Raw genomic sequence first — 25,318 nt, 5'->3', positions numbered from 1 at the left:
GCTGGACCCTGACTGCGCCTCTAACCTCTTTAGCGAGCAACTGTCAGAATCCCAGAGTCGCTCCTGAAGGCTGAAGCAGACATAAGGACAGACTTAGTAGGTCCTTAAACTCATTGACTTTGGCAGAGGCGACGTCAGTGGTATACTGCAGGATCCTCTTTTCCAGGTGTTGACAGAAATCTCTCCTGGGAAGTTTCCAACAGGACCTCTATGATTTTGTAAATTTTGATTGAACTGCCGGAAGCACATCTTTTCGCAGCTTCTATCCGTCATGAGCCTAACAGGCTCATAAAAGCTCCATCTGGGGAGCTAACCTATTCCCTCAGGAAGAGGTTGATGCAGTCTAGCAGAGGCAACTAGGGCCAACCAGAGTCTCCGCTCCGTTGGGGTTTGTCCTCCAAGAGGAAACAGTCTGAGCCCAAACTCACCTAAACAAGGGAAGAAGTTCAAGAAATTTAAGTGGCTCCGACTCAGACAGTACTGCAGGCTGTCCAGGTCCCCCATCCCTGGACATCCCTCAACCTCCCAACCTCAGCCTCAACCTCAGTATGTGCTGGTTCAACCAGCCCATCAACCTCTCGCTGCCCCCTTCTAACGTTTCCTCCCCTGCTTATAATGCCTCTTACGAAAGCCAGGGTGGCATTTCATTCAATCCAAAATGCAAAAGGAACGAGCTAGAGGGTACTTCAGAGGTAGAGGTTCATCCCCTCCTTCTCCAAAGGAAGGGGAGGCAGGGGATCTAGAGGAGGCAGGCCCTTTCCCGCACAGTGAGGTATCTCAGGTAGGCGGGAGGTTGTATCATTTTTTGGGACCAGTGGAGCTTCAGTCCCTGGGCCCAGAGCATAGTCTCCAAAGGATTGGGGTGGGGTTGGATCAAAAGTCCTCCCCTATCAGGTTCCATCAATCACCCTCCAAGGCTCTGAAGGACTTTGTGAAAGATCTGTTAATAAAGAGGGCAATAAAGAAAGCAAGACATCTGAAATTTCAGGGCAGACTATTCAGCGTTCCAAAGAAAGGTTCCAGTCAACGAAGAGTAATTCTAGACTTGTCCCGCTCTAAATTCCTACATTCAATGCGACAAGTTTCAAATGCTTAAATCTCGCAGGTTCGGACCTTACTTCCCCAGTGGAGCCAAAACCACCTCTATAGATCTTTCAGATGCCTATTATCACGTCCCGATTCTTATGAAGGTTCTCTCCTTATCTGGGGTTCAGACTAGGAAATCAAGCATACTCATTCAGAGTCATGCCATTCGGTCTCAATATAGCTCCCAGAATCTTCACCAAACTGGCGGATACGGTAGTTCAACAACTCCGGTCCCAAGGGATCATGCTAGCCGTAGAGGATACTTAGACGATTGGATCATTTGGGCGCCCAACGCCGACTAATGCTGGAAAGCGACAGCCATAGTAATCGGCTTTCTGGAATCATTGGGCTTTCAGATAAACAGGAGAAATCCCGCCTAGTTCCGGAGAGTCGCTTTCAGTGGTTAGGAATCCAGTGGGACCTGGGTACACAGACTATCCCTTCCATCCAAAAAACGGAAAGAAATAGCCAAAGCAACCAGGCAATTTCTCAAGAACAAGAAAGCTTCCAATCGTTACAAGAAAGAATCTTAGGTTCTCTTCAGTTTGCTTCAGTGACGGATCTTCTTTTGAAATCCAAACTGAAGGATGTAAACAGGGTATGGCGAGAGTCGAAAAATGTCAGATTCAGAGACAAAGTATCTCTGATTCCACCGATTCTGAAGAAGAGACTCCGGCCTTGGACGTCCGTCAAGAGCTTATCGAAGTCAGTGCCCCTTCAGTTCCCTCTGCCATCCCTAGTGATTCACACCGACGCTTCCCTAAGCGGGTGGGGAGGATATTCCCAACACAAGAAGGTGCAAGGGACTTGGTCTTTGTGTTCCGCCAGTTTCATATCAATGTTCTGGAAGCCATGGCAGTCTTTCTAACCCTGAAGAAACTGTTTATTCAAACAATCTGATTCATATAAGATTGGTTCTGACAGCGCAGTAGTAGTGCACTTCTGAACAGAGGAGGTTCCAAGTCGAGTCGGATCAATCATTATGATAGCAATATTTTCTCTAGCAAACAAACACCAGTGGCATCTGTCTGCTACCCACCTTGCAGGGGTCCGGAATGTCATTGCAGATTCCCTGTCCAGGACAACTCCGCTGGAGTCGGAATGGTCCCTGGACAAAACCTCCTTCAGGTGGATTTGCAAATTCAAGTTCCAGGTCTCCAAGTAGATCTCTTTGCAACAGAGTGCAACCACAAACTACCTTGTTATGTGGCTCCCAATCTGGACCCTTTAGCTCACTCCACAGATGCAATGTCCATAGATTGGAACAAGTGGAAAAGAATCTACCTCTTTCCCCCAGTAAACCTGTTATTGAAAGTCCTTCACAAACTCAGGACATTCAAAATCAAGTAGCCTTAGTAGCTCCCAATTGGCCGAAGAGCAACTGGTTTCTACTTCTTCTAGAACTGAAGCTTCGTGTTTGAAAATTCCCAACCCAGAAAACTGACGCGAATAGTACAAACTCAGACTGTGTCAGCTTCCTCAAGAATTCAGAATGCCCTAGCTTTGTGGATTTCATGAAGTTTGCTGCTCAAAAGGATGCTAATATCTGATCCTATTAACACTTTGTTCCTAGAATCAGATAAAAGGGAATCCACTCTTAGACAATATGACTCAGCAGTTAAGAAATTGGCACTTTTCTAAAAAAAATCTGAAGCTACAGTAATGACCACTAATTTAGCCATTTCATTTTTTAGGTCATTGTTTGAAAAAGGTCTGGCCCTAGTACTATTACTACAGCAAAATCAGCCTTAAAAAAGATATTTTTGCACAATTTAAAGATTAACTTAACGGACTTTATTTTTTCATCTAGCCCTAAAGCCTGTGCTCGTTTGAGACCAGTAACCCGCCCACAGTCGGTTTCAAGTTCTTAAATGCCCACACATTTCACTAGTTTAACATCAGGCCAAGTCTTAAATGATGTCTTAAAGAGGTTATGTGTCATTCCGATAATCAGCCCATGAAATAAGAAAAAAATTGTTCAGTAACACCTGGATAATATTTTGATAGAAGACCTTATTTTTAGATTAGTTTTTCACTAACTTCAAGGAAGACTTATTTTAATTAGTTTGGCTTCAGGTGCCATTTCTGAACTGGCTGCCTTGTCTAGAGAACCCAATCATCTGGATTTCTTCCATCAGGTGAAGTGTTACTAGCTCCTCACCCTAAGTTCCTAGCTAAAAATGAAGATCCTCAGGATAGGTGGTCCCCATGGAAGATCATCCCCTCCCACAAGACCTGTCTTTATGCCCAGTCTTTACCCTGAAAGCATTCTTAGACAGAACCTCACACATAACTTCAGGGCCTTTATTTGTAAGGGAAGGGGAGGAACCATTTCTTTGAAACCCATTAGACAACAGATCCTGTATTTCATTAAACATGCAAACCCAGATTCAGTCCCAAAAGTGCATGACATCAGGGCAGTGGCCACCTCCACTAACTATTTTCATTATATGAATTTTGAGGATCTGTCAAAATTAATACACAGGGTGGAAATCCCCTGTAGTTTTTAAACGCCACTACCTGAAATCACTAGAAGCTCTTGTATTTTCAACAGGTTTATGGCAGCAATGTGCATTGTTTACAAATTTATATTCTTTCTGTACTCAGTCACTCTCCTCCCTGTACCTGCCTCATTTATTCCCCTTTTCATCTCCAGGTCAGGCATGCTTTACACCTTCTTTAGACCATGTCATAAATTTATCCTGTTTATTGTTTACCTCATTTACATATTTGTTTTGTATTGTTTTGTGGAACACAGTTTTATTGTATTAGTTTTTATGTGTTTAATAAAATTAAGTTATGTAATTTTAAGTACTGTAGATCTAATTCAGGATTTGTATTCATGTATAATTATGTTATTTATAAAACTAAGTATATTAAATGTCATGTATATGTCTTAAATGCCATTCTTACTTTCTAAGTTAACAAAACTCTTGCAGATGTTTAGTTTTATTACTTTGACTCAAGTAATCTTTGTTTTTAGTTTTCAGAATGGTATTTTGATTTCTCTGTTATTATTTCACCAGCTGACACAGGAAACAAGAATGCCAGAAAAAGGATTTTGACAAAGGAAAAATTTATTTCTGGGGAGAGACCTGTGTCACTTACCTGTGACCCCCTCATTTTTAAGAATTTTTCCCTTCAAATACCATTCCATTTTATAAATTGGAATGTGGGTGACCAAGGCTTGTTTATAGTCCGCAGTGGTGCGAGGTAACCTGCACCTCACCAGAGGACTTTTGACATTGGGAAGGTGTTACAGGGCGGAGGCCTGTGATTGTGACAATCTCACCCTTTCTCATTGAACTCCATACCATGGAGCTCTTTTGTGAAGAAACTCGGCCAGCTTTTTAGCTTTACTCTGGTATATTTAGTAATAGCTTTACCTTAAATAAGTGCTGAAAGGATAATTTCACCACAGGTTTCTCCCATACCAGAAATAGATTTTTCCTTTGTCAAAATATATTTATTAGCATTTTTATTACCTGACAATCATATACAAATTGACAATTTGAAATAGTTTATTCAAACCTAACATTGTATATTCTGTATATAACTGTATGAGTTATGTTATATTATTATTCATTATTATTATTATTATTATTATTAGGTAAAATTTGTAATTAAAAATACCTTATTTCTGAGTCCAGTCCCGTGTCAGCCAGTGAAATTCCATTACAGCACGAATTTCTAGGTATAACAATGCTAGATATACCAGAGAAAAAGAGCTTTCAGGAAAGCTGGGGTTACTACCCCAGTCGAGCGTCTTCTAGGAAGACGTCGGTATAAGAAGGGTGAGTGAAATACCACTACCACGGAAACCTACTCGAAAGATCTCTCCCTATCAAAATCCCGAACAGAGCGGTGAGCCGTTACAGCCCCCACACTCAACACCCGCCAGGACGGCGACACCAGCGCCACCTACCTCATTCCATTTTCTAGCACGTGCATCCTGTTTCTTTTGTGTGCTCGTCTCCATTATTTTGGATTTTCTTGCATCTGACGATGGCATCGAGCAGCTTTACCATCTCTAAGTTAAGTACCATCTTCTTGTGGGGTTTTGTTCTATTTTTTGGCTGTTATGGTCTCGTATTTTCATAAATATTGAGATCTTATTATGACGCCACGGCGTCCCCGCCAGCCATGTCGACCATGGGCGACTCCTTCTGTTCTTTTCAGTTGGAGTTGTCTCCTCGTCGTTATAGATAGATTTTGCCCCCTTGGTTCCCTTCCTGGTGGTTCCTTGCGGTGGCTCCCCCTTTTGAATTATTTCATTGGCCTACTGGCCTTTGTTGGGAGTGATGCCCGTCTAGGTACCCCAGGTTGGGTTCCTTTTATTTTTGGTCTCAAGTAGGCTAATTATTTTTGCTTGAAGATGGTGCTCTTTTTTTTATTTTTTTTATTTTTTTATTAATTTTTTTGTTGGTTTACCTCTCTGGGTGTTGGCGGCAGCCTCAGATCTAACCGCTTCCCCCGAGGTAGGCTACGCTCTCTGTTGAGCACATTTTAGTTTTTTTGAGTGTGATGGTTATTTTGTGGAGTAGGCTTGTTTGCTTCCATCCCCTTGCCCTGGGTGAGGAGTTCAGGTTGAGGGAGTTTTGTTGCTGTTTCCTCCGGGATCGTTTTTCGGTGGGCAGAGTGAGCCCCTTAGTTCTCTTCCTCCATTTGGGGAATCGAGTTCTTTGGATGTGTTTCCTCTAGGCTAGTCGCCCCTTGCCCCCCATTCTCGATCCCGGTTGGTTCTCGGCACAAAATTTCTCTCCCTGTTGCTTCCTCCTCCCTTCTGCCCTCCCTTTTTCCTAGCCTATACTAGGTTAGGTCCATATTAGGCTTCGCCTAGGTAGGAGTCGGGCTTCGGGTTGGTTGCTTCCAGTCATTCTACCCTTCCAAGATTCATTTTCTGGGAGGTATGGTGCAGTTGAGCGGGTGAGCTTCTCCCTGTCTCCTGTTCCTTCCTGGTAGCCTACTCCTCCCCCTCCCCCCCCTCCTCCTCTCCAGCCTTGCTCTACTCGTGCGGGTGACGCTAGATGGCGTTTTCTCCGAGTTCAGGGACTTCTCCTGTTGGTTGAGGGATTCGCTCCCTCCCATATCGTCCCTAGCATCGCTGTGTTGGGGTTGGTGGTTTGTTTACTCGAACGTGTTCGAGTCACTATCCATACCTCTCGTCTCCCCGTCGGTTTCGTTGATACGGTAAATATATAATTGCTTCAGCCTATGTTATGAACATACGAGCATTTTACCCGTCTTGTTTCTCCGGCGGGGGAAGTAAGGGCGGAAGGTTTTTCATTTTAGAGGAGCGGATCCTTCCGTCCTCTTGAGTTCTTACCATCACTTGTTATTGTTATTATTTTTGTTATTAATTTTAGATAAGTCTGTTTATCTACAGGAGTACTCTCCTTAATTCATTATATATTTATATATACGTGAGTCCGGTCCTATACCGGGGCTCCGCCGTTATTTTACTGGCAGCCCTTATGGTTAGTTCCTGGTTTCTCTTTCCTTCATTCCCCGGAGTACTCCGGGGTCTGAAAACCTTTACCTTCCACTCTGTGTAATTTAGAGCTTATTGGCCCAGTTTATGATAAGGAGTTCTTCTCCGCCGGAGTATTCCGGTTGCAGTTGAGTTTCCCGGCCTCGCCAGCTTTAGATTGCTTAGGGTGGGAGGTTCATGTACTTTTTCTTTACAGACTGTTCGCTGTGAGGAGCCGGGTGCACCGCCTCCCTCCAACAACCCTACGGTCACGTAGTTTGCCGGACCCACGCTGGTTGTGCGGTCCGACTGGATGACCTGGTTGTTTGGCACCCTGATGGTTGTGAGGTTTGCTTTGCTCTCTGCACAACTGTCCAGGATGAGTCGGTAAGTGACAGTCTTTTTCTTCCGCTTTATGCTCCTCATATTGTATATTGTTTATGAGGTTCCCGGAATGGTTTTTTTCGTTCTTAGCTAATTGTTGGTTTTCTTACAGGCGGACGAAGCTTCCAAGAAGTCTGCCTTGGAATCCCTCCGGGCCTGGGTGGCTGGGTTTGGCAGGAATGTTCCGTCGGGGAAGCCCTACGTCCTCGGCGCCAGGTTGAGGACTTGCTCTACCCGGCGCACGGGTGGCGGCCGCAGTGCCTGAAGATCTTGCCACCCCTATCATCCAGCAAATCCGGGATGAGACCCAGCCACCCCAAGTGGATATCCTCTACGCTGAGGTCTCGGAGGATGTTGCCGCCATGGATCTTAACCTGGAACCGATGAACATAGAGCAGGACCAGGTGGTAAGTGGTGAGGTAAGTGAGGTTGTTGGGGGCGGGCCCCCTTTGTTTGACTCCCTGCTTCATCTGTTTCTTCTTTTGCAGGTTTTGTGAAGTCTTCCTCCTTGGGTGATAGAGCTCCATCTGCTATCCCCAAGTTGAAGTTGAAGACTTCATGGAAGGCGAAGGGCTACAAGTCCTCGACTTCCAAGAAGGCATCGCCCTTCCCCGTCGAAGGCTAAGGTTTCAGGACCTGTAGCCTCCGGGAGCAAGTCTGGTTCCTCCAGCAAAGGCGCGAGTAAGAGGGCTGCAAAACCAAGCCCTCCTCGCCAACCTGCTTTCGGCGCAGAGGCCTTTGCAAATCAACTCTATAAGAAATTTACAGAGGACCTAGATTCGAGATTTAACAAAATCTCTGAGAAGTTGGCCAGTCATGATAACATACTGGCGGGAATGGCTCACCCACCCCCAGCCGAACCACAGTATGTTATCCCCGACACTGCGGACCTCCCGCCGTTGATGTCGGTAACCCTTGGCGTTTTGCACTCCGGGCCATCCAACATGATGGCAAGCTGACAGTTGATGGTCTTGGCACGAGACGGTTGGAGGAATTGGAGTTCTTCCCCGATCTCTTGCCCCCTTACCCAGGCTTCGTGAGGCTTACGGAGGAAGCTTGGATTCGGTCAGACAAGGTTCCTAGGAGACTGTCATCGTCCCTAGGGACCAAGCTCAGTCGGCTCTCCTGTGCACTCTGGCGGAGTGGCAGGCAGAAAATACGGTTTGACTCCTTTCAAGGGCAACTTTACTATGTTCGCCCTGGGAGACAACCTTCCCACCCCTTGCTTGGACAAAGTCGCTCTGGCTACGGCCCGAGCGTGCTTTGATGGTAATCCGTTACCACAGCTAAGAGAAACAGACCCTACTTCCCTGGTATTCCCAGGAAGTAATGAGTTCTGGTTAGGGCGCCCGTCCACTTTCACTGTCGGGAAGCTGGACCCCTTCTGCGCTTCCACGCAATTCAGTGAGCAGCTCCCCAAGCTGCCGGAATCTCTTTTGAAAGCGGAGTTTGATGCCCGGACTAAGTTAGCCCGGTCCTTGAACTCCGTCTGCCTTACTGAGCTACTGCCGTCTCCTGCTCGGACGAGCCATTCTTTCAAGTTTTGGCTAAGTCCTTGCTGGCGGGCTTCCAGTCTGACTTATTTGAATTTATCATGGCCAGACTGGAATGTAGGAAAATTCATCTTTGCCGATGCGACTATCCGCCACGAGCCTAACAAGCTCGTTAAAAGCTCGATCTGGGGACCTAACCTCTTCCCTGAAGAGGAGGTCACGAATGTTATGGCCGAGGCTACACGGGCCAATCCAGAGTCTTCGTTCTCGCTGGGGCATTTCTGCCTATAAACGTAAGACCCCAGAATCGGCCGGCCCCAATCGAGAGGAGGCAAACGCTTCAGGAGGCATAAGAGGCCCCACCATCAGGCGGTAGTCCAAGCCGTCCCGGTCTCGGCAGTAGCCCAGCCTTCTACCTCCAAGGCTCACCCCCAACAGTATGTGCTGGTCCAACCAGCTGCACCCTCCTATGTGGCCTCACCAGCGCACAACCCCACATATGAGGGCCGTGGATTACTTTCACGGCCTTAATAGGGTTGCAAGGGAGGAAGAGGCAAAGCCCCTCATAGAGGAAAGCCCAACACCACCCCAAGGGGAAGACCTGGACGTGGTAGGGGAATAAACCCGCTCCCTCCCACTGAGAGAACACAGGTAGGCGGTCGCCTGTTTTGGTTCAGGGACCAATGGACCTTCAGCCCTTGGGCACACAGCATTGTGTCCAAAGGACTAGGATGGAGCTGGATCAAAAACCCTCCTCCTCTAACCAGGTTTTACCAGCCACCCACATCAATCCTAAAGGATTACGTGACAGAATTGCTCAACAAACGAGCAATAAAGAAAGTAAGGCACCTAAAGTTTCAAGGCAGGTTATTCACTGTTCCCAAAAAGACTCCGATCAGCAAAGAGTGATCCTGGATCTGTCGCGTCTAAATCTCTACATAAAATGCGACAAATTTCGCATGCTTACGGTAGCTCAGGCACGGACTCTACTTCCGTGGAGCCGTCACCACCTCTATCGATCTTTCAGGCGCTTATTATCACGTCCCGGTTGCGCGGAACTTCTCTCAGTTCCTCGGTTTCAGACTCGGGAATCAAGCCTACTCCTTCAGGGTCATGCCCTTTCGGTCTGAACATTGCGCCCAGGATATTCACAAGCTGGCGGACACGGTAGTACAACAACTCCGGTCTCAAGGATATCCCTAGCAGCATATTTGGACGATTGGATAATTTGGGCACCAACAGTTCGGAGTGTCAGAAAGCTACGTCCATAGTCATCAATTTCCTGGAGTCGCTAGGTTTTCAACTGAACAGAGAAAGTCCCGCCTGACTCCGGAGTCCCGGTTTCAGTGGCTGGGTCTCCAGTGGGATCTGTCATCTCACACGCTGTCTCTCCGCCTCCCAAGAGGAAAGAGATAGCATCTCTCACCAGGAGATTTTCTCAAAAATCCATCAGCATCCCGCCGGTCCCAAGAAAGAGTCCTTGGGTCTCTTCAGTTTGCCTCAGTGACAGACCTGCTCTTAAAAGCGAAATTAAAAGACATAAACAGAGTGTGGCGGAGTCGAGCCAATGTCAAGCTCAGAGACAAGGTCTCCTCTATTCCTCAAATCTTAAAGACAAGACTGCGACCTTGGACCTCAGTCAAGGGCCTGTCCAAACAGTTCCACTTCAATTTCCCCCTCCGGCACTAGTTGTTCACACAGACGCTTCCCTAAGCGGCTGGGGGATATTCACCAAAACAAAAAGTACAAGGAACGTGGTCCACAATGTTTCAGCAGTTCCATATAAATACCCTGGAAGCTATGGCGGTCTTTCTAACTCTGAAGAAAATCCGCCCCCCAACCGGATTCATATCAGGTTGGTGTTGGACAGCGCAGTGGTAGTTCATTGCATCAACAGGGGCGGCTCCAAATCAGGTCGAGTAAACCAAGTAATGGTTGCTATCTTCTCCCTGGCGAACAAGCACGGCTGGCACCTGTCAGCCACCCACCTAGCGAGAGTGCGGGCGTGGTGGCGGATTCCCTGTCCAGGACTACTCCGTTGGAGACGGGTGGTCCCTGGGCGTGGAATCTTTCAAATGGATTTGCCGCCGGGTTCGGGCCTCCAAGTGGATCTGTTACGGAGAGCAACTTCAAGCTCCCCCTGTTATGGGCCCCCAACCTGGACCCTCAGGCGTTACGCCATAGGCGCAATGACAGTAGATTGGAACAATTGGGAGAAGATTTATCTGTTCCCCCAATAAATTTACTGCTGAAAGTATTACACAAACTCAGGACATTCAAAGGTCAACCAGCCTAGTAGCCCCCTATTGGCCGAAGAGCAATTGGTTCCCTCTTCTTCAGGAACTGGGATTACGGAGTCTTCGATTCCCAAGCCCATTCTGACCCAGACAGTACAAACCAAGACTGTGTCAGCTTCCTCAAGAATTCAGAATGCCCTAGTTTTATGGACTTTATAAAGTTCGCAGCCCAAAAGGAGCAAACATTGACCCTGTCAACACTCTGTTTTTAGAATCAGATAAAAGAGATTCTACTATTAGACAGTATGACTCAGCAGTCAAAAAATTAGCCTCCTTCCTGAAAGCATCTGAAGCCAAAATCATGACGACTAATTTAGGAGTTTCCTTCTTTAGATCACTGTTTGAGAAAGGCCTTGCTCCGGCCACTATTACCACAGTCAAGTCAGCATTGAAGAAAGTATTTCTTTACGGCTTTAAAATCGACCTTACAGATTCCTATTTTTCATCTATCCCCAGAGCATGCGCTCGTCTGAGACCAGTATCACGCCCACATTCTGTTACGTGGTTTCTCAATGACGTCCTCAAGTTAGCATCAGAGATGGATAACTTTCATTGCTCTTATCAGGATCTGTTAAGGAAGACTTTATTTTTGATTAGCTTGGCTTCAGGTGCTAGAATCTCAGAGCTGTCGGCTCTCACTAGAGGTGATAATTTTGTGAACTTCCTCCCGTCTGGAGAGGTCCTCCTTTCCCCTGACCCTAGATTTTTAGCTAAGAACGAAGACCCACAGGACAGGTGGTCTCCTTGGAAGGTGGTGCCCCTTCCTCAAGACCAGTCTTTATGTCCAGTTTATACACTTAAATCTTACCTTTTAAAGAACTCCACAGAGTAAGTCGGGTCCTCTTTTTATCAGGGAGAAAGGTGGTACTCTTTCACTAAATGCTATAAGACAACAAATTCTGTATTTCATTAAACAAGCCAACCCAGATTCAGTTCCCAAGGTTCATGATATTCGAGCAGTTGCTACTTCCATTAATTACTTTCATAATATGGACTTTTCAGAGTTATCTAAATTTACGGGTTGGAAATCACCTCTAGTGTTTAAACGCCACTATTTAAAAATCACTCAAAGCCCTGAAATTTTCTACCATAGCTGTGGGAAGTGTCATCTCCCCACCTTAATTAATCATATCCTTGTCCTTTCCTTTCCCCCCCCGCCTGCCTCATTTACTTCTCTGCTTATTCTCCTGGTTGATTATACCTCACTGCCTGGCTCCTCATATTGATGTTTCTTGTACCTGTTGATGGAAAAAGTGTAATCTGACATGCCATGATTGTTTTTCTTATGGGGTACTGGACAGTTTTTATTTGGCTCCCACGTACCCCAGATATATGTATATGTTATATGTTAATTTTCATTGATCTTGTCTCTTACGTGTTTAGCCTAAGTTTACGTGTATAGTATTAAGGTTGTATTTGCAGTTATCTTTGCACATTTTCATGTTTCACCTTGCTTTAAGTAATTTTAAGATTTTTGGGGCTTCTTCCCCGTCGTGCAGGGACCTCCCATTGTTTCATAGTATTAAGTTTTTTGATGTGCCTTAGATTTAATATACCTTAGTTTTAGTATTCTTGCTACATGAAAGAGATTACTTGATTAAAATTATTTTCGTAAAATTTTGCCTTTTCTTCAGATTACCCCCATTTCTTTTTCCTGGTAGTTACAGCCTTGGCATGATTCTCTATCACTATTTCACCGGCTGACACGGGACTGGACTCAGAAAAGGGATTTTGACAAAGGAAAAATCTATTTCTGAGGAAGGTCCCGTGTCACCCGGTGACCCTCCCTGGATCACCTAGTACTCTCCCCCTACTTGCACATGCCAAGTCTGGGGTTAGTGCTAGCATGGAATGAGGTAGGTGGCGCTGGTGTCGCCGTCCTGGCGGGTGTTGAGTGTGTGGGGCTGTAACGGCTCACCGCTCTGTTCGGGGGATTTTGATAGGAGAGATCTTTCAGTAGGTTTCCGTGGTAGTGGTATTTCACTCACCCTTCTTTATACCGACGTCTTCCTAGAAGACGCTCGACTGGGGTAGTAACCCCAGCTTTCCTGAAAGCTCTTTTCTCTGGTATATCTAGCATTGTTATACCTAGAAATTCGTGCTGTAATGGAATTTCACCGGGTGACACGGGACCTTCCTCAGAAATAGATTTTTCCTTTGTCAAAATCCCTTTTATCATACAAAACAAATAAACTTATTTACAACAAAACAGATAGACATACATAAAAATTCTCATCTCAGTAAATGAGAGAGAGAGAGAGAGAAATTATTATTATTATTGTTTAATGTTATTTAAGTTATACATAAAAGCTTGAAAACTTATACATTACATAAAATATTAAACATAAACACTTTTGCAGGGTTTCTCAGTACTCGCAAATGTTCGTGTGTATGTGAATTCGCGCAACTCGAATCATGCAAATTCGGGGTATTACTGTACTCCAACAATGGGTGAAGAGATCATTTCCATGACTGTCTACTGTCCTATCCCAGACAGTAGGAGGGAAAGTCACCTGTGCATCCTCCTTTCTGAGCCGAGACCTTCATGTGTGGATTTTTAAAATATTGTCTACCATGAAAATTATTCACCCAACATGCTAGGTACCTAGTGCAAAAACTACAGACAACATCTGTCTGACAATACCAGTCCAAATGGAAGATATGGATAGATTATATCCATTGAGAGCCCAGTTGAGATTTCTATGGAGACACTTTTAAATTTTCTTATACTGTATACTTTTTGGAAGACACATGCCTTGCGGCAGTTACAACAACCATGGCATACAAGGCAGCATTAATGGAACCCTTGCCTTATGGATTCAGGATTGACTCTGATATAGAAATTGTCACTTCCCTTCTCCGGTCTGTTGCACTAGAAATTGTCACTTCCCTTCTCCGGTTTGTTGCACTACAAAGACCTGCTCCTGACAGGCTTCTAATTACTTGGTCATGAACAAGGTGCTTACACTTCTGTCAACCCCTCAATTCAGCAGACCCAATACAACCACAACTCACATGCTGCAAAAGGTGATCTTCTTGATTGCTCTCACACCAGGAGTTCGTAAAAATGAACTGGGCTCTTTTTAGACAGGTACGATACATCACGCAAACAGCTGACTGTCAGTTATTATTGTCCCTTGGTCGATCATTCTTGGCCAAGAATGAGAATCCTTTAAAAATAAAACCTATTTTGATAAGAAAACTCAATTTAGCAGACAAGATATTATACCCTATTCAAGCACATAAAGTTTACCTAGAGGTCACGGCAAACATCCCAGAGGGTCCTGTTTTCCTACATCCTAGCACAAACAAACCACTTTCTGTACAATTGATGAGAATAATTTTAATGTCCCTCATTAAAAAGGCAAATCCACACTCCTTTCTTAGATCACATGATATTAGGAAAGTAAGTGTGTCGTTGGCCTTCTTCAGAAATGTCTCTTTCAAAGAAGTCTCCAAATGTACAGGGTGGTCATCAGAGACAGTATTCTTAAAAACATTATTGCCACGAGCTCGAGCAAATTCGACTACACTGTATATCAGTAGGTGGTATAGTTAGTCCTGATCCCATAGGCGCTACACCGGAAAACCAGGGGTCTTCCTAATGGGTGACTATGCTAACTGTCGCTGGGGGAAGGTGTGACAATACTGCAACCAGACCCAGCATGCTTAGGTAAGTCACTGTAGAACTTCACCCTAAAACATAAGTTCATCTTAAGTTTCTTCTTCTCTGTTACCAAAACCTGAGGGGTATTTGGAATAAAGAATGGGGCTGGAAAATTATGACTTGACCTGGGACCAGAAATGTTTTTTATTTGGATTGTTGGAATTTTAATTTAAGAGCTTAAGCATTTTGTCACCTGGCAGTTTCTTTTTAAAGTCCTTGGGGATGAAGCAAGTGACTACCCTATCAAAAAACAGGTTTTGACATAGGAAAAACGTACTTTTGGTAGTTGCTGTTGAGTCCTCAAAACCCTCCCACTCTCCTGATGAAAAGGCATGGGATTTGGGTGAGGGATCATCCTGCATTGGCTAACAGAAACTTATGGCTTCTTGGTCTTTTTGCTGGTCCATTTGTCAACGATATGGCGAACTGCGCATGCGCAATAATCACATCTTCTTCTAGTAGGTTTTGACGATGGAAAACTGGGTACGTCTTTGCTGAAGATAAGGGAAAGTGGCCTCTTATCTTTGAGTCCATTATGTACTCCATCATGTGTTATAATGTTTATCATTATGACACATTACTGTACCTGGCCAAAAGACCAACTAAAAGAGAATTCTTTGATGTAAGTGCGGTCACCATGGAGGTCTGACAGACCCATGGAAAATTGCTCCTTGAGGACTCAACAGCTACGACCAAAAAAAAGGTTTTTCTACATCAAAACCTGTTTTTTAGAACCAAACAGAATAATGCATATATATACACACACATATATATATATATATATATATATATATATATATATATATATATATATATATATATATATATATATATAATATATATAATATATATATATATATATATATATATATATATATATATATATATATATATATATATATATATATATATATATATATATATATATATATATATATATATATATATTTGCTTTCTTACCCTTCATTGTTGAACCATGATGGGTATCCTGAGTAAAGGAGGGTAGGTAAGGTCAAGTGGGATTTTTTAATCAGTAGCTAGGTCTTTCCATCACTTGTCAATTTCTTTTGTATGTTCCTTTTGAGGATGAACAGCAGCAGCTACACTATTTAAAAACATTTTGACAAATGAAAAACCTATTTTTGGTAGCTGCTGAGAGTCCTCAAACCCAACCACTTTCCCTGACGAAAAGGCATGGGAATTAGTGGCAAGTTGTTTTTCTTTCACAGACCTGGTAAATAATGGGAATCTTATCCAGTTTGTGTGCTGTTGTCACATAGGAGTGTAATTGGTATTGGCAAGGGAAAGAGCCCTCTTGCCTTGAATCCTTTTATACTCTATCACTGTGTCTATCAAAGGCACTATATTCTGTCCAAGACCAACTACAGTATGAGGGACTTCTGTGAAATCGATTGATCTGTCTTATGGAGCCCTAGCGGGACCACAGGAGTAACTCCTTTGAGGGCTCACAGCAGCTACCAGGAATTTGTTTTTCTTTCATCAAAACCCGCTAACTTCGTGCTCTGTGTTGAAAATGGTGTTAGGGTGAAAACTGTTAATAAAATTTAAAACACAGCATCATGTCTTTTTTTAAAAGTAGTAGTGTATGATATACACAATGTTTGTGAAAGATCTGTCTGCACAGTAGAGGACACAGATCTGAAAATTAAACTCCTATTGGTAACAAACAAAAATACATAATAAAAATTTGATAAAAAGTGCCATTTCAGTTAATACTTTATATGACTTGTACTCTCGGGTAGATAGTGTTATATTTCAATGAAGTTCCAGATCACAGCCACCTTCTGCCTCCTTGGGCTCCCAGTTATAACAGAAATTCACTAAAAGCATTCATGCCTGGTTAATTTTATCAAGAATATTTTCCTTTATTTCATGTATGAAGTTGAAGGTAAGGACAAATATTTTTGTACTGATGTTTAAGGATGTTAGTGATAAAGGATGGGTATTACATCTTGTTTTTCTTTTCAATTTTAGGTTTCTCAGCAAGTATCTAAGGAGAGGGTAAGTGTTCGACATGTGCGCAGTTATAACCTTTCGTGTTCTTGGTTTGTTTGGAGTCCAGAGAATTGTTTATTAGTACTTTGTACAGGATCTTCACCCACTACATCAACTCTTCAGCCTTTTTTCTTCAAACCTGGACAGTCAAATAAACTCTCTAAATTTGAAGGTAATTTCTCATATTTTTGGTAAGGGATATAATGCATAAAAGGCTTGTTTATTATAAGGACTGTTATGTGTATGAATTTAGAGCTCTTTTCTATAATTTTTTTTAGATAATGGTTATTTTTTATGTTTAATGATAATCTTTAACGTGGATACTAAAATTTATTCAAGTACTCCTTTACTAAGAATCAAATGACAAAACATTACAATAGAAATTAAATTTACCACTGGACCAGAAGCATTTGTAGAAATATACTGTATTAGTTCATATAGAAGTACAAACTATTGTCTTAAATGCAGGAGTATTCATAAGTGCTAGCTGGAATCAGTTATTGAAATGGTATTAAGGTAGTTAACTGAGGATAGGAGAGTGAGTGCAGAATGCCCCACCTTCTATCACTGAGCACTTCTTATGGCCGCCATCAGTTTTTAGCTTCGAGTATTTGTTTACTTTGCCATGGATAAGTACAGTAGTGTGAACAGCAGAGGTGTGAAAGGCATGAGAGAGTGCATGTGGTGTTTCATGACCTCAGTTTTGGTGGATCCCTGCCACCTTTACTGCAGGTGTCATGACCAGGGGAGTGTGACAATTGTTTTTCCCAGTGGAAGAGGTTTAGGAATAAATGGGAGAAGGCTAGTGAGAGTTCACTGTGTTGCTTAGAGGTAGGACTCCCCATTTGATGTCACCAAACCTTTTCCAGTTCTTCCTCCCTGCTCCTGAACCTACCATTCCTCTTTCCATGACTATACTGCTTTCTTGGCGGAGTGTGTGCGGCATGTACGGGAAAATGAATGACATACTTCTGGTTTAGTGGCTAGTCAGTTTGCATGGGCTAGGCTCTCCCCAGGTGAGAAACCTGTGTGCATGTGCTTTGCTTTTTTGCACCCTTACCATGTTAACTGCGCTGTCTGATGTTGCTGCTCATGTTAAGGAGCTCAACGCTGTTGAGTCCATAATAGCAGTCACCCTTCCCATGGGAGATGCCCATGTATCATCAATCACTCCTTCTCGTGAAGGGTTAGTGCCGTCAGTGTGCTTTACGTGGTGCACTGTAGGCATTACTTTAGGTTCTTTGCAGTGTCTTGTTGGTCCCTAGTTGCAACCCCTTTCATTGCTTTTATTATACCTCCTTCATGTTATCTTTCTTCCATCTTATTTTCCACCCTGTCCTGGCAGTTACATTATTTTTAGTGATGAAGGACCTCATAGGTCCCAGCACTTGGTCTCAGGCTTGAATTTTGTATTCCTTTCCATCAGCTGCTCATGCAAGAGAAGTGCAAGTGCTTGTCTTCTTGCTCCTCTTCCTCCTTGTCTTCTTGCACCTCTCATCTTCTTTCACCTTATCATCTCGCAGAAAGAAGAATAACCCAAGATGCCCTCTTACAAAAAGTAGAGCCAGGCTTTGAATAAACACCTACTCTTATAGGGGCAGTGACAGTGTTTGTTCACCTGTGGTTGTTACCTCTACCATTGGTAGGGTTAATACAGGGATTCCCGGTCAAGCTCATATATCGTGAATCTTCCCATGTCTCTGCAGGGAGAACTGTGACTTGTACACTGGTGCTTCACGCATGTTTTCACCAGTTCTGTCATCGTCAATGGCACAGTTGCACCAGAACAGGAACAGTCGCCTTTAGTTTTGTCATGACTTGGTGATCATAATAAACTTGGGGAGGTCAGTTCTTGCAGCAGACAAAGTAACTGGGCATGCTTAGACATTGCAGCATCAAGAATCTTAACTTTAAAATCTTGTGTCAACCAGTTATTGTCGTAACATGCACAACCAGCTCAGCTTTGGCAGTTAATCCTTGGTTACCTATCATTTTATCTGTTATTCCTGGAGAAGCTTGTCCCACATCAGTGACTCCACCTGTGTTTGCTTCAGTGGCAACTGAAACAAAATTGGCCTCAAGCAACCTTCCTCCCCAGATTGTGCTGTGTAGTGAGAGAAGGTGGGGGGGTCCCACGCTTGGTGGCTGGCTGACAGGTACAGTATTTCCTTGTGGGAGTTCCCTTGGACATCCCACATCCAAAGATGCTTCTGTTCTCAGATGCATAGAAGGAGAGATGAGGCACACACCTGAGTAGTCTGTGTACTTCAGGTGCGCGGACAGAATAAACCTCATTACTGCATCAACATTTTGGAAATGAGAGTGATGCTGGTAGTCTTGCGAGCATTTCAAGACTGTGTGTCTGTGGTGGTGCTGAGCAACAACATGACTATTTTCATGAGATTAGTTAGTCTGTTTGGAAGAAGGGAAACATTGCTGTATTACCTAAAGGACTTAGTTCATCCTTATGCCCCACTGAATATAGGCCAATTTCAATTACTGCTGTTTTATCAAAGGTTTTTGAGAAGCTCTCTAAGTGTCTTTGTAGGTTTGTTGAAGATAATAGCCTGCTACCAGCATTACAGTTTGGGTTTTGTCAAGGCCTTTTTTCAGTATGTACCATCTTGCAGTGTTCTTGATGAAGGCATAGAGGCACGCATGGTCAGGTCTAGATTTTAGTTCAGCCTTTGACCAAGTGAATCATGAAGCACTTAGTCCCGCAGCCCGGACCATTCAGATGCAACGAACGAGATACCGACTGTAACCCCTACCGATATTTAGGAATAGACTTGTAAACGGGAAACTGACCGTCTGCCGAAAATATATGGGTGGCTTGACTTAACAAGCACCACTAATTGCTTGTTAGATTTTGGGTCTAGATCCAGTATATGAGATACCAGATGAAACTAATATATAATATATCCTTGGACTCTCCTGATTATAGAATGACTAGTGACAGACATACTAGAGGGTGGGTTCCCCCTGACAGACACACTGAAAAGGGGGCGTTAATTGGATCTAGATCCAACTTAGGAGATACCAAGTAAAATTTACACTACAATAGCATTGCACATCCTAGAGTACTATGGTGGTCATGACAGACATTTTAGTGGGTGGTCACCCCCTGACAGACACCCCACAATGAGTGGGGAGGGGGAAACAGGATCTACATCCAACATTGGAGATACCAAGTAAAATTTGCACTACAATAACACTGCACATCCTAGAGTGCTGTGATGGTAATGACAGACATTTTAGTGGGTGGTCACCCCCCTGACAGACACCCCACAATGAGTGGGGAGGGGGAAACAGGATCTACATCCAACATTGGAGATACCAAGTAAAATTTGCACTACAATAACACTGCACATCCTAGAGTGCTGTGATGGTAATGAAAGACATTTTAGTGGGTGGTCACCCCCCTGACAGACACCCCACAATGAGTGGGGAGGGGGAAACAGGATCTACATCCAACATTGGAGATATTTGTAAAATTTGCACTATAAATAACACTGCACATCGTAGAGCACTGTGATGGTAATGACAGACATTTTAGTGGGTGGTCACCCCTGACAGACACCCCACAATGAGTGGGGAGGGGGAAACAGGATCTACATCCAACATTGAAGATACCAAGTAAAATTTGCACTGCACATCCTAGAGTTCTATGTTGGTAATGACAGACATTTTAGTGGATGGTTACCCCTGATAGACACACCCTAACTGGGGAGAGGGAAGGGCAGTCCCTGACAATTACTATATTATAGACTACGTATAGTAGGTTGCTATTCACCAGTAATGTACATTGTCGTGATATATTAATAAATATTTTTTCTCCTTTCTATATACTTTGTATTTATTTTATACGAATATTATTTGTTTCATATAAATAACATTCATCTGTAAACCTATAATAATTCGGTCATATTATTTTGTCAAGCAAGCAACTGACTTCAATTACATTTATATTATATTATCTTTGTTTACGAGATGAACGTTGATATAGCGAGGGCTGGAAGACTGGCATTGTAAAGCAGCATGTAAGTTCTCATCATTATTCGATTTATTGCCGTAAAATGTCTATGTACGTTTAACGCTTGTTAAATAGAGTAATCTTCAAAACTATTGAATAGACAGTAATACATATGTAAGATATATCCCTACGCTATAGTCAGTAGTACAAATCATAATAATTGAGCTATTGCCTACTCATTTTGTTTTATCGATTAGGAATACCTTCTTTTGGTTTCAACTGACTTGCATACCGATGAACTCGTGGATACATTCAAGTTGCGTATTATCAGTTTTAGGAATGAATATCGTTGTTACCATAATCGATTTTTTTTTTCGCCTGGCGTAGAAACTTCAAATCAAACATGATACACCTGGCTGAGGAAGGACACAGATGATCCCTATTTCATAAGAAATCAATTTCTCCACACACAAAGATATTACGAACATTTCCATTCTCTCAAGAAGATTATGAATATATATATGAGCAAATTAGGCCAAAAAAATTAATCACCCAAAATAAATGCAAAGAAAACAAGAGAAATGAAAAATGAGAACATAACAAACTCAGGAAGTTAGCCTACTCTGTTTACTGGAGGTCTTGCACACAGCTGAAAGATTTGCACTTTGGTTGTCGATTTTTATGACTGCGTTGGAGCGGATTATAAATCATATTAGCAATGGTAAATACACTGAACAGATGTGAGAATAAAATATGATGTTAGTGACTGCCTACAGGATATAATGAAGAGTGAAAAAAAAAAAGAAATAACTAGGAAGAAAGTTAAATGAATAATGCTCGTCAAAGCCAGCATCGATAAAACGTCATCACTTGGTAATAATGCACTAAATCGATTGCCTGACACAGCAGATTACGTTACATGTGCAAACAGCGATTTCTTTAGTTTATTCTATCTCGTGAGAAATTTGGTAGCCTAACCACTGGTGACAAAATGCACCCTCATACATAACGAGAACATTTATTTTCCTTTGTCCCCTCAAGTAGGTTCCTTCACGTGGTGAGGGTAAAGGCCCTGGCTTTTCTTCTTCGTTCTTCACGAAGAATAAGAGCCAAGACCCTGACGGATCACCTACAAACCTTTCGATTTAAATGGCGTGGATATTTTCACTTTCAGTACAAATTTCTTGGACCTGGTAAATAGGAAAAGGTATCATAGCTGGGATTGGGTTTATATCCGAAGCTAAATAGTGAGAACTGTGGCAGGACCATCAACTGCCCGATAATGTTCGGACCTGAGTTTTCAGGCGGAACTATTCTATGGGACTGGACCACGGATTCCAGGGGGGTCTAGTTCTGGGAATAGGACTCTCGGCATTCTGTCCGGTTTGCCCATAATGTGATTAGGGTGGGGATGATTGTATTCTAGTAATGCTCTCAGTCTTATCAAGCGGGTTGGCTTACACTTGAGCCACTCTAATCATGTTGTGCCATCCCCTTTGGGGTAGGGTAGGGATGCGGACATTTGGGAGTCTGTTCTCACTTGTGCCATTAGTGGAGGAATGAACTCCATGAAAGGCTGATGATATCTTTTTAAGGTTTTCAGGTTTACTTTCTTTTTTTTTTACTTTTTTTTTTTTTTCTCTCTCAATCTTTATGACCAGTAAGTTTAAGGATTTGAGTACCCCTGGACCCTTTGATGGTAGCGAATCAGCACAGTTGACAACCATTGGAACCTCATCTGACAACCCTTCTTTAGAAAAGTCAAAACAAATTCAGAAAGCAATAACACTGGAACCATATGCTCCAGTACAAAGGAAACCAGTAAAAAGTAAATACCGTCTTGACCCAACCTTGACTCACTTTGACTCCTCTTTGGGAGTGACAGTTGGTCAAGGTTTCTAACCCTAGAAACGGACCAGAAAATATCAGCACTCAAGTTGGAAAATTATTTATTAAAAAGACACTCTACGACTGAAATGTCGTTTAGACAAATAAAAGAAAAGACTTGGCTTATAGAAACCACAACAAAAAGTCAATCTGAAAATTATTTATCAATAAAAAATATAGATAACATAAATATAAAAATAAAAAAACATGATACTATGAACAGTATTCAGGGTACTATTGTACTTCCTGAGAATAATAACGAGCCAGTTGAAAAAGCAAATACTGTTAGACTCACTTAAAAAGAGATACCCCAAAGTACAAGATTGCATAACTGTATGATCTGCCAAGTAAAGAAAAAATAAACAAGTCTTAAAAATGCAAAAAATAAAATTTGAAGGCCAAGACCTACCTCAGAAAATAAAAATTTTAGGCCAAACCAGAGAAGTAAGACCATATGTCCCAAAGCCACTACAATGTCAGAATTGCAGCAAATATGGACATGCAAAAAAAATTGTCAAAATGAACCTGTATGCGTATTGTGGATCTGAAGAACATGCCACACAATGGAAGTGTAGTGGAACCAAAATGCATAAACTGTGGGCAAAACCATCATGCAAGATCCAAAGAATGTATGTACTATATATATAATACAGAGTTGAAAATATTGCAAGAAAGAACTGGAATGTCTGTAAAAGAAGCTAAATTAGGAATTGAAAGTAAGAGAATTCAAGATCCTTCTAAGAAACGTACATATTCTTTAACAACAAAAACCAACAATGAAACAAAAATGCATACAAATAGAATAACAACGTACAGAAAAGTAATTCTCTGGAAGAAATTAATGCCTTGGAAATAAAAACTAAAATGGTAAAGAATAAAGAAACAGGACAAATGATATGGATAACATTTTATCCAATTCATTTGAAATATTAATGCAAATAGAAACAACACAGGAGGATGCTACTACAGAAATAACAGAGGAAGGACCTGATAGACTAGAAATTAAAGATAAAAAAAGGCCATTGGAAAGAACACCACCCAAAACAAAACTAACCAACAATTGTTAGAGAAACGTCAAACCAAAACAAAAACAAGAGATATGAAGAAAGAACAAAAACAAAAAAATAGTTAAGAATATTCCATTATCTCCTAAAATAATAGTAAAACCAATGGATACAGACATCCAAAATACTGAAGAAGTGGGAGACAACCATACCTTAGACAACAATGAATATGTCAAGGGAGAAGAGATTACTCCATCACCAATAATTGAGACAACAAGAACAAATAAAGAAAAAAAATATACATGACAACTCTTGTGGATGTAATGATTGTTTCATTGCATTGTGCAACGATAACAAAAACATAACAAAAGATGGTTTAACAAACGTTATAAGAAACTTTTATGAAATATAGAAAAAAAGAAACCACAGATTTGAGTACCCATGAAAAAGGTTGCATGTGCATTGAGCACTTAATATATTATAAAGAAAAACAAATGAATGTCGTAAGAAAATTATTAGAAAAAATCCAAATTGATAATACAAAAAAGAAAGTAAAACTGACCGTTATAATAAAATATTTTCAATAGCTATATAATACAATGGAACGTAAATGGTCTACAGACCAGATTACACCTAGGAGAAATACAACGATTACTAAAAGAATATGAACCAATGATATTATGTTTACAACATGTCAACAAAACAATATCAACAATAGGTAAATATACCTTAGCATCTTCATCTAGAGAGGAAGAAGGAAATTTAGGTACTGCTATATATGTACATAACAAAGTATGTTATGACAAAGTACCTGTAAACTTTAATGATCTGCAAATATCAGTATCAGAATACGAATCAAAAACGATAATTATGTAATTTATAATTTATACAACCAACCCAATAAAAATTATGACTTAGACAAACTTAAAGAATTACCTAATAACACCAAAGAACCTATATTAATAGTAGGTGATTTTAATGCCCACAACCCGATGTGGGACTGTAATTGTACAGACTCAAATAGAGCAGGAAGTAAAATAGAAGAATTCATAGATTCATATGACATTTGCTGCATAAATGACAACAGAAATTCAACACATATTTTTCTAAAACACATGGAACATTTTCCTCAATCGACTTAACTCTATGTACAACAAAATAGTAGATAGATTAGATTGGAATACAGTTGATGACCTGCATACAAGTGACCATTTCCCAATATTAATTTCATTTTTACAAAATAACCCCACCAAGCATGTCCCTCAATATAACATTTATAAAGCAGATTGGGAACAATATGAATTCCACACTAGGGATATCCCACCATTTGAATATTCAAAAGACCACAATAAAACTAATAAATTTCTTGTTGATTTCATTACAAATGCAGCTGATAAAGCAATACCAAAATCCAAATGTCATCCAACAAAACACAAAGTCCCATGGTGGTCTGAAAAACTAACAGAATTAATAAAAATAAAACACCAAATTGGGGAGACGATTAGATAATTTGAATAGAAAATTCAGTAAAATAAATAAATCATTACCGATATTAGAAGAAAACTTTACAAAAACTGACTATATTATTATTAGAAATTAATACATTAAAACCTCTATATAACAAAGTATCTGCAAAATTTAAAAGAGAAGTAATTCAAGGAAGAATCATTTCATGGAGAAAATATGTATCAGATCTCTCTAATAATACTCCCATACAAAAAAATATGGGAAAAATTTAGGAAAATAAATGGTACCCATGTTAAACCACCTAGACATGCCATAATAAAAGATGGGAAAAGAATGCTTGATCCTAAAGAAATAAGTAATGTAATAGGTGAAAGTTTAGCAAAAAGTAAGTAGCGACAAAAAATTTAGATGAGCATTTCCGAACTAGGAAAAATAATATAGAATTAATAACAATAAATTTTGAAACCATAGAAGATATTTATTATAATAGAAAGTTTAATATGGATGAGTTAGAATTTGCATTGTTGAACAGCAATAAATCTGCCCCTGGAGGTGACAGTATTTGTTTTGAAAT

The 25,318-nt window shown here is 41.5% G+C and overlaps 1 protein-coding gene across 3 annotated transcripts in view; it reads left to right on the top strand.

Moving 5' to 3' along the window:
• The window catches only part of Bulli (regulator of MON1-CCZ1 complex protein bulli), a 441,067-nt gene that overhangs the window by 99,040 nt on the left and 316,709 nt on the right, over window positions 1-25,318 (top strand). For all 3 annotated transcript variants that reach the window (XM_067104768.1, XM_067104769.1, XM_067104770.1), the window contains exon 4: window positions 16,393-16,585. In XM_067104768.1, the coding sequence (XP_066960869.1) occupies window positions 16,393-16,585 (193 nt within the window). The remainder of the gene's footprint in view (window positions 1-16,392; window positions 16,586-25,318) is intronic.

The sequence above is a fragment of the Macrobrachium rosenbergii genome, chromosome 6 (genome assembly GCF_040412425.1).
Source record: "Macrobrachium rosenbergii isolate ZJJX-2024 chromosome 6, ASM4041242v1, whole genome shotgun sequence".
NCBI classification, from domain to species: Eukaryota; Metazoa; Arthropoda; class Malacostraca; order Decapoda; family Palaemonidae; genus Macrobrachium; species Macrobrachium rosenbergii.
The sequence above is the reverse complement of the archived record's forward strand: the minus strand, read 5'-3'. Positions and strand labels throughout refer to the sequence as shown.